The sequence below is a fragment of the Rhinolophus ferrumequinum genome, chromosome 13 (assembly GCF_004115265.2).
Source record: "Rhinolophus ferrumequinum isolate MPI-CBG mRhiFer1 chromosome 13, mRhiFer1_v1.p, whole genome shotgun sequence".
Lineage (NCBI taxonomy): Eukaryota > Metazoa > Chordata > Mammalia > Chiroptera > Rhinolophidae > Rhinolophus > Rhinolophus ferrumequinum.
In genome coordinates, this window is record NC_046296.1 from 41,298,077 (window position 1) to 41,319,115 (window position 21,039).

At 37.3% G+C, this 21,039-nt stretch overlaps 1 protein-coding gene across 5 annotated transcripts in view; it reads right to left on the bottom strand.

Moving 5' to 3' along the window:
- Positions 1–7,674: 7,674 nt before the first annotated feature.
- The window catches only part of PLEKHH2 (pleckstrin homology, MyTH4 and FERM domain containing H2), an 89,083-nt gene continuing 75,718 nt past the window's right edge, over positions 7,675–21,039 (bottom strand). For 4 of the 5 annotated variants that reach the window (XM_033125225.1, XM_033125226.1, XM_033125223.1 and 1 more), the window contains 6 exons: positions 18,638–18,779; positions 14,620–14,765; positions 13,501–13,630; positions 12,662–12,748; positions 10,030–10,167; positions 7,675–8,658 (listed from right to left, as the gene is read on the bottom strand). In XM_033125225.1, coding sequence (XP_032981116.1) covers positions 8,473–8,658; positions 10,030–10,167; positions 12,662–12,748; positions 13,501–13,630; positions 14,620–14,765; positions 18,638–18,779 — 829 coding nt within the window. In that variant the 3' untranslated portion in view covers positions 7,675–8,472. Of the gene's footprint in view, positions 8,659–10,029; positions 10,168–12,661; positions 12,749–13,500; positions 13,631–14,619; positions 14,766–18,637; positions 18,780–21,039 lie in introns of those variants that run through there. The other variant, XR_004424850.1, reaches the window with a different exon arrangement.

Below are 21,039 nucleotides of genomic sequence, written 5' to 3' on the forward strand. Positions count from 1 at the left end.
TCTGGTTTGCGTACAGAAACAGGGTATCATGGGAAATGTAGTTCTCAGTGTGCTTTTTCAAGTCTAATGCTCAGTCAGCCTCATTCCCCTCAGGATGTGAGAGAATGAGGTGACATGTGGTAATAAACCTAGGACCTAAAAGCTCTTGGCTGGAAGTGTTTTTTTATTAAAAAAATATTCTACTGAGCACCAAATCTATGCCAGGGTTCTCTGCTCTCTCTCTTCAGTTATTTTTCTCTCCCCAATAGCAAAGATTTGGAAATGGAGGCTGAAGCAATCTCCTGAGCTATTTTCTAGTAATTTACTAGAGGCAAAGAATATTTATGGTTTTAGTGTTTTCCAACTTTCTAGTTGTTTCAGGTTTTATGCAACAGCACATCGTGTATTAATAAGTTAATAAAGGAAATGCTTTTCCACAATACTTCATTTACTTTATTTCTAAATCAATAATAAGTATTATTATTACTATATACAAGACTGCTACATAGAGTAAGAAACGAAGACATGAGTAAGACAAGATCTCAACCCTTAAGAAAGACATACGAGGAAGCCAATGACATAGCTTTTGCAGAGAGGTACAAAAAAAATTACAGAAGAACAAGTCCCTAATTATGCCTAGTGGAGTTGGGGAAATAGTCATGGCAGTGACAGTATTTTATCTGTCTTGATCAGGCTTTCTAGACCAAGATGTCCTGGATATTTGAAGGAGATACTCGCTTTCCTCCCTTCTGCCACTTGGCTTGGTTTCTATGGTGTAATGTTCAGGAACATGGACTTTAGAGTAAGATAAATGTAGATTTAAGTCCTGACTCAGCCACACTGGCTAAGTTGTCCCGTTGCCACAAGGGGTAAATTACTCAATTTTTCTGAGCTTTAGTTTCTGATCCTGTACAGCAGGGTGGAAATTATGACTTTTAAAAGAGATGAATGTATATAAAACATACCTTATGTGTGTCTGACACACTATAAGGACTTAATGCTTGTTATTATCATGTGGTAAGCTGTTGACCAGCAACTTTGAACACAGAAACACAAGGATCACATTCCTTGAAATGAAGCAGATGGTTGGTAGGGAAAAAAAAAAGATATTCACTACAGGTAAAATCTTTGGAGACAAAATCCTCCCAACACCGAGGTACATTTTGGAGACATAGAAGACTACAGTTGCATGTAGGAAGGGACGTACTGGGAGTGGAGTTCCAGGGAGAAAGGATGATTGCATGGGAGGTTGGTATATCTATCATTGGATCAGCGTCCATACCTTGGGACCTATAAGCTCACAAACTGACGTGGGACAGATTGTAATGCATTGCAGTGATTTGAGATCTGGAACTTTGGAATCCCTTTGCATGTTAGTTGGGAAGCCCTGTTGATACGGAAATGATAATGGCAGCTAACTTTTTGCCAAATGATTGCTATGTACAAGGCACAGTAACTGGGATAGGTGGTTGAAAGAGGGAGCCTGGTAATAAGAAAAGTGAAGGTTCTCTGAATGGGTCCTGTTCACTAGCGTTGATTCAGTTGATTTAGTTGATCTGATTGAGCAGGTGAGTTTCCTTTTCTGCCCTTATGCCTCCTGAGGCTTTATACATGGACAAAGTGGCCTTCCTTGGTAGATAAAAATTGTTTTCAAGGTAAGAATATACAAAATTTGAGCTCCTCTACTGGATCACCCAAAGAAGACTCAAAGGATTTCAACAGTGGTGATGGAGGAGACAATTTTATGCTGCTTGCTGGATGGAATGGGCAACAGGCAGAGGATAAAAATGTGTTCAGGGTATATTTGGGGAACTGTGAGTAATTTAGGGAGGAAGCATATGAAGTGTCTGGCAGGGCTAAGATGGAAGAGCAAATTGGACAGGTAGATTGCGCTACAGTGAAGGATCTTGCAGTCCAGATTTTACTGTGTTGGTAATGAGAAACCAAATAAGATATTATTTATTTATTTTATTTTTTAAAGATTTTTATTAAAATATAGCTAACATACAATGTTGTATTAGTTTCAGGTGTACACCATAGTTATTCAACATTTATATACCTAAAGAAGTGATCACCTTGATAAGTCCAGCAACCGTATGACACTGTACCATGCTATCACAATATTATTGACTATATTCCCTATGCTGTACATTACATCCCCATGTCTTATTTGTTTTATATCGGGAAATTTAAACCTCTTATTCCCCTTCACCTTTTCCCTCACTTTTAAAATTTTTCAATTTTAGGTGACAAATTTCAGGTGTACAGCATAGTGGTTAGACATTTATATAATTTAAGAAGTGATTCCTCTGGGGGGGTGTTATCACTTGGTGAGGGGTGTAAATGTCTAAACATTATGTTGTTTTGTATACCTGATACTAATATAAAAATAAAATAAAATTTTAAAAAAGTGCTTTTGCACAGAGAAATAAAAAGAAAGAAGTGATCTCCCTAACTAGTCTAGTACTCACCTGGCACTATACGTAGTGATTACCATATTATTGACAATATTCCCTATGTTTGACATTACATCCCCATGACTATTTTGTAACTACCAATTTGAACTTCTTCATCCCTTCCCCTTTTTCACCCATCCGCGTGCCCCCTCCCATCTGGCAACCATTAAAATGTTCTCTGCATCTGTGAGTTTCTTTCTGTTTTGTTTATTTACTTTGTTCTTTAGATTCCACATATAAGTGAAATCACATTGCATCTGTCTTTCTCTGTCTAACATACTCCACTTAGCCTAATACCCTCCAGATCCATCCATGCCACCGCAGGTGGCAAGAACCCATTCTCTTCCATGGCTGAGCAATATTCCATTATATAAATGTACCACCTCCTCTTCATCCATTTATCCATTGATGGACACCCAGGCTGCCTCCATATCTTGGTCATTGTAAACAATGCTGCAATGAACATAGGGATACACACGTCCCCTCGAAGTAGCATTTTTGATTTCTTGGGATAAATACCCAGAAGTGGTTTACTGGGTCCTCTTCTGTCTCTTGTAATAGCCTTTGTTTTAAAGTCTATTTTGTCTAGTATAGCTATTGCCACCCCAGCTTTTTTTTTTTCCAGTTTCCATTTTTCATAAAATCTTTTCCCCATCCCTTTACTTTCTGTCTGTGTTTGTCTTTCGATCTGAAGTGAGTCTCTTGTAGGCAGTGTATGTAAGAGTCTTGTTTTCTTATCCATTCTACCACCATATCTTTTGATTGGAGTATTTAATCCATTTACATTTAAAGTAATGGTTGATAGATATGTAGTTATTGCCATTTTATTCTCAATATTTTTTATTTTTGTTTATTTATTTATTTACTTTTTTGTCTTAAAGAAGTCCCTGTAAGATTCCTTGTAATACTGGTTTGGCGATGATGAACTCCTTTAGCTTTTTCTTGTCTGGGAAGTTCTTTATCTGTCCTTCAATTCTAAATGATAGCTTTGCTGAGTAATCTTGGTAGAGGTTCTTGATTTTCATCACTGAATATTTTCTGCCACTCCCTTCAGGCCTGTGAAGTTTCTGTTGAGAAATCAGCTGATAGTCTTGTGGGAGCTCTCTTGTAGGTAACTAACTACTTTTCTCTTGCGTAAGATTCTTTCTTCGTCTTTAACCTTTAACATTTTAATTATGACATGTCTTGGTGTGCGCCTCTTTGGATTCATCTTGTTTCGGACTCTCTGTGCTTCCTGGGCTTGTACATATATTAATATTTCCTTTGCCCAAATAAGATTTTAAATAGGGGTGTGCCATGACTAGACCTGAGTTTCAATTAGATAATTTTTTGCAGCTGCATGAAGGATGTTTTTCAGTCTGGATGTCCATATGGAGGCTATTAACAATAACCCAGAAAGTGACAGTCAGATTTTTTACATTTTTCACCTTGTTTTCAAAGTTATATAAGCTTATTGTAGGAGAAAAGGTAGTATACAGAAGAAATGAAAAGAGTAAATAAGCAAACCCCAGAAGTAATAACTATTAAACATTTCAGAGTATTTCATTCTACTTTTTTCTTATAGAGTTGAGATTTCTAAAGTTAATTAAAATTCTGATTTTGACATGTATTTCCCCATATCAATTTTTTTTTAAAAACCCATAAACATAACTTTGATGGCTGCATAATATCCACTGCATAGATTTTTAAAAATAATACACTTAAGTATTCTCCTAATATTGAGTGTTTGAGGTGGTTCAGAATAAACACCTAACATGAATTGGGCTAATGATAGCCCTTTTGGGGGGGATTCTTTCCAAGTAGAATTGGGAAAATGAAGTCATTCCCCTTCTAGAGGAAAGTGGCATATTTGTTTTCTAAATAAAGAAGCTATTTTGTAGTGAGAACATGAAGCAGACACTGAGCAATATGAAGAGAAAGTACTGGCACATGTCTCGTGGTTCCAGTTGTCCCTGAGGCTTTTCTGTGTCCTCACTCTTCTTATGACTTGGTTGTTTAGTTCTCTCTTTAGTTATGTAAGACATCCTAGTATTTTTGCAATTTTCTCCTTTTGGTCTAAGTTCAAGTTGAATTTTGGAATTTACAACAAAAAGTGCTGTCTATAAAAGTAGGGGCTCAGTAAAAGGGAGAAAAGTCAATGTTTCTTGGGTGACTGATAAGTTGATGATCCTATTAGCCAATTGTTGGAGACAGAGAGTAGGAGAACCAGGTTTAGAGGACATAGTGAGTTTGAGATAACAGCCAATAGACAGACCATCGGATTTGGCAGTTAGGAGGTCAATAGTAACCTTACATAAAGAAGTTTCAGTAGAACAGTGAGATGTGACATCAGTGTTGATGATACCACATCCCAGGAAAAAATAATCTTCTAGGTGATGTATAATCCAAAAGTTATTAGGTTGGTGCAAATGTAATTGTGGTTTAAAAAGTTAAAAATAATTGCAGAAACCGCAATTACTTTTGCACCAACCTAACGATAAGACCCCCACCTTAAGCTTTTCTAAGGTTACTCATTTTCTACAAACTTTCATAAAAGGAAACTCTTACTGGAGTTGGATAGGCCTATAGTGTTTTCTGGAAATTCCAGAAGTTAGTGACTTCCCAGCCATTACCTCTGATACCCAACATTCAGTACTTAGGGACGCTATCTGGGGATTCCTTTGGCCCACATACTGAGAGAGGAAATTGGCTGTCTCTAGCCACTGACACTATTAAAGAAGAGTCATGCGAATTTCTTTTTGTGGTAAAAACACATAACATTGTATTTGCCTTAATTTTAGCCAGTTCAGTAAGTATATTCACGTTGTTGTGCAACAGATCGCTAGAATGTTGCATCTTGCAAGATGGAAAGTATATACCCATCAAACACTAATGCTCCCTCCTATCTCCCCCAGCCCTTGGGAACCACCTTCCTACTTTTCATTTCTATGATTGTGGCTACTTTAGATACTTCATATGAATGGACTCGTACAGTATTTGCCCTTTTGTGACTGGCTTATTTTGTTTAGAATAATGTCCTTGAGGTTCATCCATGTTCTAGTATATGACAGGATTTTCTTTTTTTCAAAGTTGTTTAAAGTTCAAATTCTCATTTTTTAAAAACATGCATTAATACGATTTCCTTCTTTTCTTTTTTAAGGCGGCTTAATATTCCATTATATCCGTTCATCCATAATATTCTATTTCATAGATGGACATTTGGGTTGCTTCTACCTTCTGGCTGTTGTACATAATGCTGTGATGAACATGGGTGTGTAAATATTGCCTTGAGATCCTACTTTGATTTCTACATGAACCAGTTAGCAGAGAAGCTTCTCCTCTGTTGTTCCTGTTCCTCATTCCCTATCCTCAGTCCCCACATTCCTGGAGTCTTTGCTCCACAGAAATCAGCCCAGAGACTCTGCAGGGAGGGAGTCCAAATTCCATGGCAGTTGGGGGATGATGGGTGAAATGTATTCTTGGCTCCCAGGAACGCTGAAAGCCTTTTTCTAGAGAAATATGGTTACCCAGGGTGGTTACTTCTTCAGGATCATACTTCAGTACAATTATGGGTTAAATGTGTTCTTACAGCAACCTGACCACCATGTATTTTTTCCTATGGAAAAAATTTCCAAACAACCATCTAATAAACACGTTTTAAGAACAAAGATTCTTTATAAGTTGTGACCAATTTTTCCTGTAAATTGAGAGTTAAATTCATTTTCAAGGGGTGGCAGTATTTAAGGACCCACGCATACAAACTCAGAGTCATTTAAAATAAATTTTTAGAAAACAATCCACTCAATTCACCTGTATGAAATAAGCTCCCTTCAGGAGCTTAGTATGAAATCATGTCATGGGAGAACCCCATGATTTATACATATTGTATATGTGTCAATAGGCATACATACATAGGTATTAAAATTGCAATTTGCCCAAACAGCTTCTTTTTATATGGATAAAACAAAGCAACACTGAAGACAAAGCATGAATGCAAGAGAAAGAGGGAATAACTACCATTTTCATTAGTAGTACACCTCAGCTTTGACAATGAAAACATTAGGTATTTCGTGAAGATTATTCAAAAGATAATGCTCAAAATGGGTTTTGTAAATCATTTATTATGATTGAAAGGGAAGAAAATGATAGGAGACAAATATTACAATTAAACATGTAACATTATTCTCTTGTAACCAATTATAATAACATACTTTGAATTTTTTAAATGGTTATATAAGTAATTTCCCAGAAAATAAAATTTTCACATCATCAGTTACAGAAAATTGATTTCTTTCCATCAAAATATTTTACCTCTGCTCTATCAAAAATACATGCCAAGTCTAGGGTACTACGGTTTAAACTAAGCCTTCACTACTTGTTTAAATAAGAAGAGATGAGGGCCTAGGGGCTTACCAAATGGTGACCTAGTGATTGCCTGAGAATAAAGTCCTCACACATATGTAACAGCTCTGCCAAGCCTCTGGCTCACCAACTAATGATTTTTAAATGGTTTTCTGGGAACTTAGATACTCTATTGTATCCCAGCCAAAAGCCTCCTGAGACTCATCCCAAATTTGTAACCAGTTTATTCTCAAAAACTAATTTGCTTACGCAGTGAGTGGTTGTGACTCAAAAGATTTAGGGGAAATAGTACATGGAAATCTATTTGTATAGGTTTTTTTTTCTTTTTTATCATTACCAATAAAGCAACATCTTACTTTAGCAGTGCATTTCTTGGCTCTGCCTTTTCTATGGATGCTAACTAATATGGGATGGAACATTTTCAAAAGGCTTAAGTGTGAGAACAGTATATTGCCACAGGGAGAAAGCAGCAAAAGAAAACATAAAGTCTCTGCCAACAAATTAACAGCAGCTACCATTTTTTTTTCTAACAGGTTTAAAAAAGTACCATACACAAAGTGATAAATATGTCCCCCAAATAAATACAATATTCTATACATAAATAAGATTTAAGTATACTCATGATTGCTGTTGCAATTAAACATTTTTATAATATAATTTTCATGTCTTATCACAGTTTCATTTTAATCATGAATACCAATTACTTTGTTCTGAATCATGCTGGAATTTACTGATCACTTATGTAAAATAGTAAAATAATATATTTCTAGACTCTTTCAACTAAAATTTTACCTCCTTTGACAGAAATATTACTTTCTCTTTTCTTTAAAAAATATTTCTGGGAATTTATTTTCAAACTACAGTTAAAAAGGACTGTAGGAAGCAAAGCCTTAAGAATTGTCTTTGTTTTTAAAGATATTACTATTTAACAAAACAAAGTCAAGATAACCCAGCACCAAATGCAATGAAATGCAGGCAGTATTCCAGTGAATTCAGGCTATGTTGGCAACCAAGGAGTATCAGGAATCATGTCTTGTTTTACATTTTACACTCCAGTTATCTGAAAAGGTGATAGATTATGCTTTCTAATACCACATAGGAGATTCTGCTTACCGAAGTCCTGTGTTCCCACACAATGATTCACAGGGCCAAAAGATTTACTGTACTTACTCTAAAAGTGTACCCATAAACACTACCCTGCAGCTGTTTCTTATACTGGGTACTCTATTTCTTTCCAAACACCATATCATTAATTAAAAGCACATTTAATTATAGTACTTAGTTTTTTTGGCAGTGAGCGTTTCCTAATATCAACTGGTTTGCCAAACGAGAGTTTGGAATCTCCCTTTCTAAAGATTGCCAGAATATTTTTTTACAAAAGAAAAAAACAACAACCAGACAAACTATACTGCATGATGTGTCTGATGGCAAGGGAGAAGGGAGATGAAAACAAAGACAAATTCTTACCCATTTAATCTAAGAAAATCAGTGTGTGGGCAAATTTTGTGTTTACGGTTTACAATTAGCATTCATTTGAATATTTATGAATTAATTAAAAGTGAGTAACCCTCCCTTATTTTTAAAGTTTGGAATACTAGTGTGTGGGTGCCATATTGCCAGGATATAAATGCACTTATTTGGAGCTGATACAGCCATTACTTGGGGACAGGGAATGAATGTTCAGGTCCCCAAGCTTTCAGAGTAGAGTGGGGCCTTTGGTTGGTCTGTTGCTTGACAGAAGGGGCTGGCTTCCCATCATTCTGCCTTGGGGTCCCCCAGTCCCAGCTGAGAGCAGCGCTGGAGCAGAGAGGTGGTGAAACGCTGCCTTTTGCTGATGGAAGTTGTTTATGTAACTGGCGATCAAAAGAGTGATTTCAAGAATCTAAAACAAGAAAAATAGAATTGTTAGGCTTCTGAGAAGTGGGCTGGCCATGGGTGGTCTACAGTTGCAAGCACCCAGGCTACCAGAATTCCCTTCTATGCAGATTAAACAATGAAGTATTTACATGTTCAGCACCATCAAGTCCCTCACCTATTTTTTCATTACTTAAACCAGCAGAAAGAGTGATTCTTAAAAAACAATCAAACTTAGTGGCACTATTAGAAAATGTTGACAGTCAGTAGCATAACTTTATCAGATATCTTAAAACCATATTGTGAATATGTGAATTAAGATGGACTTAGAGGGTATTATGCTAAGTGAAATAAGTCAGACAGAGAAAGACAAATGATTTCACTTATATGCAGGATCTAAAAAACAACACAAACAAAACAAAACAAACACACACATAGATACAGAGAACAAACATGATTGCCAGAAGGCAGGGAAGTAGGGGAAAGGGAGAAAAAGGTGAAGGGGATTGAGAGGTACAAACTTCTAGCTGCAAAATAAATAAGTCACAGGGATGTAATGTACAGCATAGGGAATACAATAAATAATTTTCTATGGTGACAGATGGTTACTAGACTTATCATGGTGTTCACTTCATAAGGTAAATAGGTGTTGAGCCACTGTATCTTACACCTAAAACTAATGTGATGTGGTATGTCAACTACAGTTTAATAATCCAAAAAACTTCAGTATATTATATCAACTCTATTTAAACTAGAGTACTGAGGGCGCACTTACTATCTGCCTTCACTTAAGTATAGATTTAAATATGAAAGATATCCGCCATTTTTTAAAAGCTTCAAATTCTAAAGGAGTAGTCTCTTTTAGTTGACAATTTTGAGTTAAAGTTTTAGAAAAATCAAGTTCTCATTCTTTTTACTAAAATTGGAATTATGTATTAGGATGCAATTTTATTTATTTTATTTATTGCTTTTAGTTAGAAACAGTAGAACTAGGTAGTTTGCTAAAAATAGTAAAGAAACAAGTACATTTGGATTATAAAACCTCAATCTCCCCACTAATGAGTCCATAAAGTGAATTACTCCAAGTAAATATGATAACATATATAAAGTGCCTGACAACGATGACCTACACCAAGGCCACGTTGAACTTTCTGTATAGCAGGCACTGGGCTAAACACTTTGCAATTCCTTCATTTAATTCTCAAACAAACAAACAAAAAAAGGTAGCATTATACCACTTTTTTAGATGAAGAAACCAAGACTGTAGAAAGATGAGGTTAAGCCCGAATTTGGACCTAAGACTGTCTGTATTTCCATCTGCAACTTAGTCTTTGCACAATAAATGTTTTAGTATGAAAAAAACTAGTGTAAAAAAGTTGGTGAAAAGGCTTCTACTCACCTTGGGTTTTGCCATGGCAAAAAGTAATTTCTCTGTTGGCTTGTCCTTTGAATGTGTATTGTTAATGACGATCATAAAATCATCTTGATATCCTCCAAAGGTCATTAGACTCTTGTACACATAGCTGACTACTAACCTCTTCAAAGAGAAGAAGTAAATACGTTATATGCTCTTTATTTTCAAAGAAAGAGGAGAAATGGTTAATAACATATCTCCATTAAAAAGCTGATATTAAATTATGATACAATGCAAAAGTTATTTTCTAAAATCAAATTTATTATGATCCAAAATAGATACTAGGATACTAGTTTTATTTAGGTATCACCTTTATATTTAAAATATATTTTGATTCTGAAACAAATAACTCACTGCAGGAAAATGAGAAAATATAAGAAGAAAATAAAAAGTATCTATATTCCAGCAGCCAATGGAAAACCACTGTTAATATTTTTGAATATATCCTTTAAGATACACACACGCACACAAGCACACTATTAGGTTGAACCATATGAAACTGGTCATTTTTAAGGTAAAAAAATGGTCAAATATTGGCAAATATATACGTTTCACCCTGATATATAGATTCTGATATACACAAACAGAAACAGTATCATGCATGCTGCTTCTTTTTTTAACTTAATAACATACTGTGAAACTCTTTCCATGACAACAAATGTACTTGTATAACATCATTTAAATGACTTGATAGACAATTTTTTATTTATTGTCTAAACTCCTAACTAAACTCCTACTGCAGGATATTTAAGTCATTTTTATTTGTTACGATCTTAAGCAATACTCCAGTGCATATATTTCAATATATTTCATAATACACATACGTAATTATTTCTTTGGTTATAGACCTCAACAACTGGAATTGCTACCTCAGAAAAGTAAGGACAATTTTGAGAATATTTCCAAACTCTCCTCAGAAAGGTTATACCCATTTACATTCCCTGCACCACAGTCTTGCTAACACTGGGTATCATCATTCTTTTGAATCTCTGCCAACCTGACGGGTGAAAAATAGAATCTCACTGTTTTAAATTGAATGTATTTGATTAGTAGTAACATTAACATTTTAAAATACATTTATTGAACATTTGTATTTCTTCCGTGAATTGCCTTGGCCCAAGTGTCTATTGGTGTGTTCATCATTTCCTTATTGTTTCATAAGACATCCATGTTCATAAAGGATATGAACCCTTTGTCATACATGTAGCCAATATTTTCCACAGTGCGTTGCTAAAACGAGTTTTACAATATAATTCAAAGATATCCCGCCTAAAAGTAAAGGAATCTGCACATCTAATGATTAGCTTGCAAGACCATTCCAGCACTAAATGCCTCAGGAGCTACAGCCTTTCAGAGTCTATCTACCTCCAGGCCTGTACGTCTGTCTCCCAGGATCTAAGCAACTGGTTTACTTAGCTAAGGTAACTTCATATGAGTGTACAATTTTCTGTTGACTTCAGATCACTAATTTGATCACCTATTTTCAAGTTATCCATTCAAGAAATAGGAGGCATTCAAAAGTATAAACTCCTTAAAAAAAGTGTTTTAGCAATGATAAGGAGAAACAGTTACTATAATGCTAAGGGATAGTTTGGTTTCTAAAACATTCTCAGTGATCCCTGACTATCCACAGGTAGAAGAGCCTTACGCCTACCAGGTGAATTTAGCAATTGCTGCCCTCCAGGTTAAAGAAAAAAACAAAAGAATAAAATTTTTGCTAAGCAATATGACATGTGAAATATTACAGAAAATAAAGTACATTTCAAGTAAATGAATATATAAAAAGCATAGTTGGACTTTATATTTAATCATGTAAAAAGCTCTAAGATACTGTATGTGTACTAAGATACTGTATGTGTATAGGTGAACTGATAAATGGTATTAAGGGAAATGATAGAAATTGTTATAGAAGCTTTAGTGAAACCGAACTTAAACTTTGGTAATTAAAGTTTCTACTTTAATATTATTTTAAAGATTTTCATTTTACACTGGAAACCATCTTCCTAACACTATAAATGAATAGTTATTTCATGAATACAACTATGATTGCAATTTAGTCATGGTATCTTCATATTTTTCTCATACCTGATACAGGCATGCCTCATTTTATTGTGCTTCGGTTTATTGTGCCTCACAGATATTGCATTTTTTTTTTTTACCAATTAAAGGTGAAACCCTCCCCCAGCAAAACGATTATGACTCGCTGAAGGCTCACATCCTGGTTAGCATTTTTTAACAATAAAGTATTAATTAAGGTATGCACAATTTTTTTTACACAGTGCTACTGTACACTTTATAGATTACAGTGTAGTGTAAACATAACTTTTATATGCACTGGGAAACCAAAAAATTCTAGTGTCTTGCTTTATTGTGATATTCGCTTTATTGCAGTGGTCTGGAACCAAGCGCACAATATCTCCGCTGTATGCCTGTATTTAACCTGTCTATCTTGTTTTAAAAGATTAGTTGTGATCATCATTATATATTATATAGTATTAGGAAGAGTGTTTTCTGTGTATGAGAAAAATCAGATTAAGGTATCATTACCCTCTGTTTACGGCACACTGAGCAATGTTAAATAGTTGACTCAGTGCAGAACTTTAGGATTTAATCTTACCATGGAGTTGTATTCTAAGATGCTTAAACCATCCTCATGTACAGCCAGCCACAGGAAAGTACTTCCAAGCGATGATGGAGTTATGGGCTATGAAGAGGTGAAAATACACTCTATCATAAATGCTAAGCAAAATTGAAGATATTTTTCAGACTAAAGGCAATGCAATATTTGAAACAACAGCTTATTAAATATCTCTCTTAAAGAGGAGGCCCTATGGTACAATGGAAACAGCAGTGAATCTGATATGAGGGGACCTGGGTTTGAGACCCCAAACTACCATTAATTAACATGTGCACTTGGATGAGCTACTTCATCTACACCCTGGCAGGGTTAGTCTCTCCATCCTCAGTGTTTCTGCAGCACTCTTAGCCATATTCACCACACAGTGGGTGTTTCCAGGCCTACTGCAACACTGGACTGTGAGTTCCTGGAAGTTTGAGTATAACCCATTTGGAACCATGGGCTATGTATCGCTAGAACTTAGCTCAGTGTTTGACAAACAGAACTCAGTAAATACTAACTAAATGAGAAAATGTATAAAAGAGTAAATGAGTGAATGGATGCATGAATGGAGAGAAGAAAGCAGAATTCAGCTGTTGTTTTCAGTCTAATGATGAGTCTAATGAGTGTAAGAAATGATTTATGACAGGGGAACGTGGAGCAGAGGGGAAAAGATAGAGAAACTGATGGCTTTCCTGCCCTTTCCTTAGTGTCCCTTTATTGTTTTCTTTAAATTGTTGGGAATTTTCTTATTTTCTTTTTAAAAGCCGAACACATAAACCTGGGTTTACTGTTACCACTGTTTTATTTGACTGAATAGTCCCTCCATTCTTTCTTACTTTTGCAAGAAACAACTTGGCACCAAAGAACGGCCACTTCCTGGCTACTGTCAAATAAATTCGAACACAGTCAGCAGCACTGTGACCCCGGAGGGCCATCCATCTGGTTGACAGTCGCTGGCAAAGCTGCCTAAAAAAAGACCAAAAACAAAAATATAAAAGCAAACAACATAAACAGTGCATCATCCTTCTGAAGCCAATCCTAGGCACAAATGGGACCTAGGGATAACTAAGTGAGGCTGTTATTTTGTCCCTCTCATCTCACCACTGGCCACCCATTGTCCTCTTTGTAGCATTCCTTTCACCAAATTCTCAGGATTAGTGCTCTCAGTACGACATAGGTTTCCTACTACCACCAACTTCAGGTACATTTTAAAAAATCTGATCAGCTCACATCAAGCTTTAGTGTAAATTAGTTTAATTTCTCATGGGAATAACTTTCACTTTTAAGGAAAAGCACAAGAAGTCAAGACCAAAGAATGAATTCCTAACAGTGGAATTTTAGGCACTACCACTCCTGGCTTGGAGAGGTGGTGGATGCAGGAGACACCTCTTAAATAAGTCACGAAGACAGTCACTTAATTTACATAGACTAAAGACTGATCTCAAATGTTTCTATTTTGAAAAAAATTATGGTGAATTGGATTTGCCCCTATGTTTTATCTATAGCTTTTCTTTGCTCTCAAAAATCAAAATTTCAAATTAGTTGAGTTTAATAAAAACTTTATATTAAAATACTTTATGTGAGAAGATAGTTTATTTTTAGTCCAATTTGTTTATAGTGTAATATCCTAAGAGGTAAAAAAAATAAAAATTGGTAAACACTTCATAAAATTAAAGATACGACTGGCCAGATTTTTCTTTTATTTATTAGCAGGATTAATTTAGACAAGAATGAATAAGATCAAATGAAAAGCAGATCTTCTAAATTAAAGTAAATTTTCTTTTTCATTACACAAATTTTAAGCCTAGATTCTAAAGTTTCCAGGTCCAGCTTAAATAAACCTCTTGGGATTCAACACTATTTAAAGGTCTTGAAAAAAAGGTCATGTGCAACAGGAAAATATCACCAAAAACAAGTATGACTTTGCCTTTAAAGGGCTGCAAGTAGTTCCTTACCTTAACTGTTCTTCAGAGGAGTCATCTCTATACCTTTTAGGATAAAATTTCTCTATCACTTGTTTTAGAGTTTGATTTGCTTTGCACTGATTAGTAACGTGCCCTGCTGGAGTTGAAAAAGGTCTTTCAAAATCTCCAATCTCTACCTAGTTGGAAATCCGAAAAAGAGAAAATACAGGATATTGAAAAGACTTTTAAAAAAGAAAATCAGCTTCATTCTTAATAAACATTCTCTATAACACATAACAGATAAATCAGCTTGCCATGATTGTGTGATTATGGAATCTATAATCATATGTAAGTACTATTATTAAAATCTGAGGTACACTTGCATGTGAATTTTGAAAAACATCTATAACAAACATTTCAGTTCTGTTTCTACATTCACCAACTTAGGTTACATCTAGTAGTATTTGCTAAAGAACACACTGCTCTATTATTGCCTATGACAGCACAGAAAAACAATTTTCATTTTAAGGTACTATTTTAATTGATAATTAAGCAAAATAGAAGTTAAAAATGAAAGACCACAAAAGTTGTAAAGATAAGAGAAAGCTCACAAAAGTGTTACTTGGACTTTTTAAGGGTCTTTACTGAATATAATGGGAGGAAGAACTATATTCTCATTCCTTTCTCCTAGGTTTTCTCCATAAATGTTACTGTATTCATCCCCTCATTTTATTATTCTGATATTCCTGGGAATAGAGCCCCTTTCTCCCTGAATGAAAGAATGTTCAATCCTTCTCTCTAGTAACAGGCTACAAAGATGCCATTCCCTATCCACCCATCCAACAACCCACCATCCATCTCTCCATCCACTCACCATCCATTCATTCACCCAAACCTATACTGAGTCCCCATTACATGTCAGGCAGTGGGCTAAGTGATGTGAGAAAGAAAAAAGTTGAGCATAGTTCCTATCCTCAAAGAGTTTGCTGTCTAGTAGGGAGACTGAAGTATAAACAAATACTAATGATAAACTGTGGTAAGTGCCTTGTATAGGGTACCAAAGGCGGGCTCAAGGAGCAAGATGGGGTGGGGATATTCAGATGACAGTCCTACAGAACATTCACATCATTATCTATAGCCCTCCCCAATAAGCAGATGGAGGGTTCCATCGAGACTGGGATGGTCTCATAGAAAGTCCCAGGTCTCCATTTCAAAAAGGCCTTCTGCCTCCGGGTAAGCTGTTAGCACATCCAGCCTCTGAGATTTTGACCGCTGTGGCTTCCCTTGTCTAGCTCTTAATCTGACCAGTGACTGTCTAGATTCCTCAGGTAAGCTTCATCCTTACAGTCTATTCTTGTAACTTTCTTGGTTTCCTGTCTCTTACTTGGTTTCCTGGCTTGGCTTTGCTGTTCAGTTGTCATCCCTATCTCCTATCTAGTCAGGTATCCTTCCTAATTTCCTCACACCAAATAAACGTTGTCTGTCTTCTCTTCAAACATACTGAAATCCTTCTCCCAGAGCAAGCTTTTTATTGTCCCCACCTACCGCCAGGTAGTACTCAGCACAGCTACCTGTGAAACCTGAGACCAGGATTTAGCCTCCAAGGATATGGCAGCTGGACAAACAATAGTTTTAAAAATAGTAGGCTGTTCAAGGTAAACTTGCTTCTTAGGGAACCCTATAGTGTTATCTCCAAGCTTAGTGTCTCTCTTCTCTGGTAATTGGCATAGTATGTTGCACAGAATGAACACAACAAATGTTTGGAGAATAACTGAAAGTCAACTCAGATAGTTCCCGACATGCCTCACACCAACATGATACTTCACCAGACACCATGTACACCTAATTAACAGTCAGCGCCAAGATTTCCTAATTAAGAGAGAGAATATCAACAAGGACCAACAGATGTTCAAATTGACAACAGAAATAACTCCTTTTTTTCTACAGGGCTCACATCTCTTTAGTTTATTTAATTTATTTTTCACAAAAACTACTCTGAGGAAAAGTCATCAGAGGCATTATTTAATTTTCCTTCTACATATGGAGAGATTATACTTTCTAGTTGGCAATGTGCTTAGAATTTTCTAGGTGTATGGTCTTACCTTTCTAGCCTTTCCTCAAATTCACCTAAAAAAATGTTAGAAGTACCTATCTCCAAAGTATAATTTTCCTTGGAGAAGCTTTCTTGATTAAATTAAAAGTTAACAATGAGAAGACTAACTTAAATTTTAGTAAAAACGAGACTGATTTTAACAAAGAATCTGTGCCTTTAGAGAACTGAAGCCTAGAATGGCATATAGGAAATCATTCCTAATCCTATCTCCAAGAAAATGTGGGATCTATTCCTCTTTTCCTCAGCTTTTCACTAATTGCAGAAAGAATTGCTTCCCCTTCTTATCTCTTTCAGGATATTGCTCTTGCCACCCAACCACCATTCTCGGAGGAAGCACATGGGGAGAACCCTCGCAGTGTGCCAGCTGACAGCCAGCATCAGCCACCAGACGGGTGAGTGAACAAACCTTCACATGATTCCAACCCTCAGCTGTCGAGTCCAAACCAGCCTTCAGGCTGTGCCAGGTGATGTCATATGCAGCAGAGACAAGCTGTCCTGGCACATCCCTACCCAAACTGTTATTGTTTGAAGTGACTGAGTTGTGGCGTCATTTGTTATGCAACAATAGGTAACTGGAACAATCCCTTTAGCATCTGGGTGGAGGATACATTTGTGGGGGACCAGACCAGAGGAAAACACACTAGTTAGAGGCCTGATACAGGTGAGCTGGCAGATGTGATGATGGTCAGGATGTGGGAGCAACAGCACTCAGCATGAAGACAAGTGAGCAGAGTAAATGTGTCTGAGAGGTACAGTGGGCATGGTGATGGGTGTGTGTTGGGGGGGAGGAGGGAGCGGAGTCAGTGGTGAGGGCTGGGTCTGAAGCTGCTTTGGGGACTGAGCATCCCAGTGAAAACACTGAACGTGAGGGAAGACGGTTAGGTCCGTTCCTGAGATGGTGAATTTAAGGAACCCATGAAAGAAGTATGAACTGGAGAGAAAATTTGGGGGATCTTTGGTGTAGGTGGTAGATAAAATGAAAAGAATGAATAAGATGTCCTGGGATGGTGTGCCAACTGAGAAGGCTACAAACTGATGACATATCACAGAGTTGCTGTCCCATTTTCCGTGAATTAACCTGTGCAAAGACTCAGGTGTCGTAGAGACTGTGGGTTGCCTCTGATGGTCCTTCTCTCCTTCTTTCCGAGAAGTAAAAACCTTGCATTTGTCCGAGCTCATCGCTGCCCATCTAAACCTACATTCTCCAGTCTCTCTTGTATGTTGGAAGGCCATGGGACTATGTAGGTTTTGGCCAGAGAGACCTAAGTGGCAGTGCTCTATGTAACTGCTGGGAAGTTTCTCCGGGGTGGGAGGACATGCCCTTGTTGAGCCCTTCCTCCATCCTGATGCCCGGAAGACTGATGTAATAGCTGGAGCTCTGGCACATCTCCAGGAGGGCATGTTAGGGATAGGAGAACGGAGAGCAAGATAAAGCCTTGGGCCCTAATGACTTTGTAGACGTGCTGGTGTGCCTGTCTCTCTATGTGAGAGACAAACATACTTCTCTTTTGATCGTCGCTATTAATTTGCATGTGTGTGTTTATAGGAGCCTGAACTTAATCCTAATTGATGCAATAAGTAACTTAAAGAAAGTGCTTCAGCTTTTTACAAGATTGATTCCTGTTACACTCCTGAGCGATGTCAACATGGCATCCTTAGCCCCACAGCTGTGCACTCAAACGCCTTTATTAAACGCAAAGCCTGGTGATATACTTTCAAGATAATTACGAAACGAGGTTCCCTTTATGGACTACTGTCCCATTGCACAGCGTTGCAATTGTCAGCAATTCGGAGTCAAACTGTAATTATAATGCCTGCGTAATTTTTAAGGTGTTAATCATAGCAAAATGAATTTAAAGAATTACTGTAGGTACATTGTGTTACTACCGTTAGTTCAGTGTTGAAATTAGTATTTTTGTCTTTACAAAATACTACTCCATATAACATGGAAGTTACCTGAGCTAAAAGAGCTGCCATTTCTAATGCGAGGTCCTTGTTCAGAGGAAAAAGTCCATTTATTATTTGGTCATTTGTCTGATACACTAACAGCAACTTTTCTCTATCAGTTTCTCCACGAGCTTGCATGGAGAAATAGAGTCTGTAAAAAAAAAGAGGAAATTTTTCATTAAATGAAATTCTGACAGTGGAAGAAAGGGTTGTTCTAACACAGTTCGCTACGTGATACAAACTTAGACCTTTACTATCCGTTAATGAACTCTGTTACTGTTCTCTACAGCATTTGCAGCAAATTGAGGAAAAACTGCTTTGAGGTTGGGGTTGAGGAATGCTGTGTTATTTTTTCATGCCCTGAAATACCAAATCCTGAAGGGTTACTGAGGAAGGACATGAAGACACTGAGCGAAATTAAATACGCCCTTTCTTGTGGGGAATGCTAACGTACCCCTTCAAAACCCAGTTTTCAAAACACACATGATCTTTCCTAAATTTCTTGGAGACACCAGAGAACAGGAAATGAAGCTTTCAATTCGAAATCAGCATCACATTGGAGGGGGGCAGTTTTCTCTGGGAATCTAAAAGATAGTATTTGTACATTTAAATGTTTTGACTTTGTTACGGCATTCTGATAAGCAGCTTTCGAAGCTCAAAAATCGCTTGCGTGTTATTTGACTATTACTTGTGGAAATACGGCGTGGCTTTTGTTTGTCCAAGACTTCATCAATTCAGTGACCTCTTTATTCATTATGCTGTTCCTTTATATGTGAGATGTCGGGGGTCTGACTTCGGGCTGCAGATCAGGCACAGGTGCTGTAAGTGCTGTGACAGTGGGGTGGGTAAGCGACACCTGAATATTGTCATGACAACACAGTGGCAGGAAAAGAGGGATTTAGGTGCAGTATGTTTTAGGTGTGTGCCCAATTGGCTATAACTGGACTTCTAGCCTTTTGCTCCCTATACTCTTGAGGGAGAGAACCCACTGCCATCAGTTACAGAATCTCTCGCAGTAATTATCTCAAATAGCAGGGACTGAGGGCAGCAAGTCAGAATCGCAGGGGAAGCATGGGGAGTTTCTTTTGAAAAGCTCTTCTTCCCCATGATTCTGATAATTCTTTTCACCTACCCCAGCTTATGAATCACTGGCCTGGGCAACCATTCAGAATGGTTTCTTGTAAAACATAAATTCCTAAGCCCCATTTTTATCTGTGTGACTGCATATTGACAAGTTGTTAACTGGTAAAAGAATATGGCTGGGCAATAGAAATAGAGTCTAAATTCAGAATGATGTAAAGTGAAATGTTATGAAACAAAGAGAATAAAGAGGAAGGCCCTCCCTTTTTGGCCTGCTAAAATTTTTATACATAGTTTCTTTTCTCCACTTGAAGTTAAGAACTCTGTCTTATTCATCATTAATCCACGAGAGTTTAGCTGAGTGTTACCACTGGAAGGTTCTTAATAAAAGTTTGGATTAGTAATACAATTAGGAGGGGAAAAAATAACCAAATGTGCAAATGGCTACAGGCAAGAAGAGCTAATGTGCATTTTCGATCATTTCTGGCATGCCAATAAGACTTAACCTGGGAAGGGAAAAACGAAGCCCTGTAAGCAAAAAAGGGAAAACGAATCCCAGACACATATATAGGAACACAACACGTAGGAACCGTAGGCTCAAGCCCCTTATGAAACACTTTGGGCTCTAACAGCTATACAGGTATTTGGAGAGAATGTGGAGAGGAACTAGAGTCACAAAAATGATCAAGGAGTCAGAAAATCAAACCCATGGATCTTGACTGGAAAGGCAGCAAGAGAATGGGATCTGGGTCTCTCCCAATACGACCAGTTCCCAATCCTAAAGAGGCCTGAAGTAGAGAAAGTGGGCCTCCATCACAGCAGGCAGGGCACAGGTGAGCCAGCAGGGGTAGTCCCAAATGTCCACCTCCTCACCTGACACCCAGGAAGCTGAATACTGTGAGACGGAAATTTCACCATTATGTGGACCAGTACCACGACACAAACCCTGTTCCAAATTCGGCAAAGCTCCCAGCACTGCTGGGTAATCCTCCTGTGTGACTCTAAGCAGCTCCATATTTCATTCCTCAGAGCATTTATTTCCTACTGCCGCCTTTCTCATCATCTTGTAAACGTACTGAGAGCCTGCCTTCCCAACGCACTTCCCTTCCCTCCACTCTCCGTCCACCATGGTCTGCTCACAGCACTCGACTAAAACCGCAGCTGTTACCACCCTTCCCTGTTCTCTTCCTGTCTCAGTGGCCACGACCTCACGTCATCTGCTTGGAAGTCACCACTCTGCAAGCCCTTCTCTCTGTTCCACAACAGTGTGTACACATCCCTGTTAAATTCATGGTATGAGTGAATATGGATGGGACATTTACTACACGGCA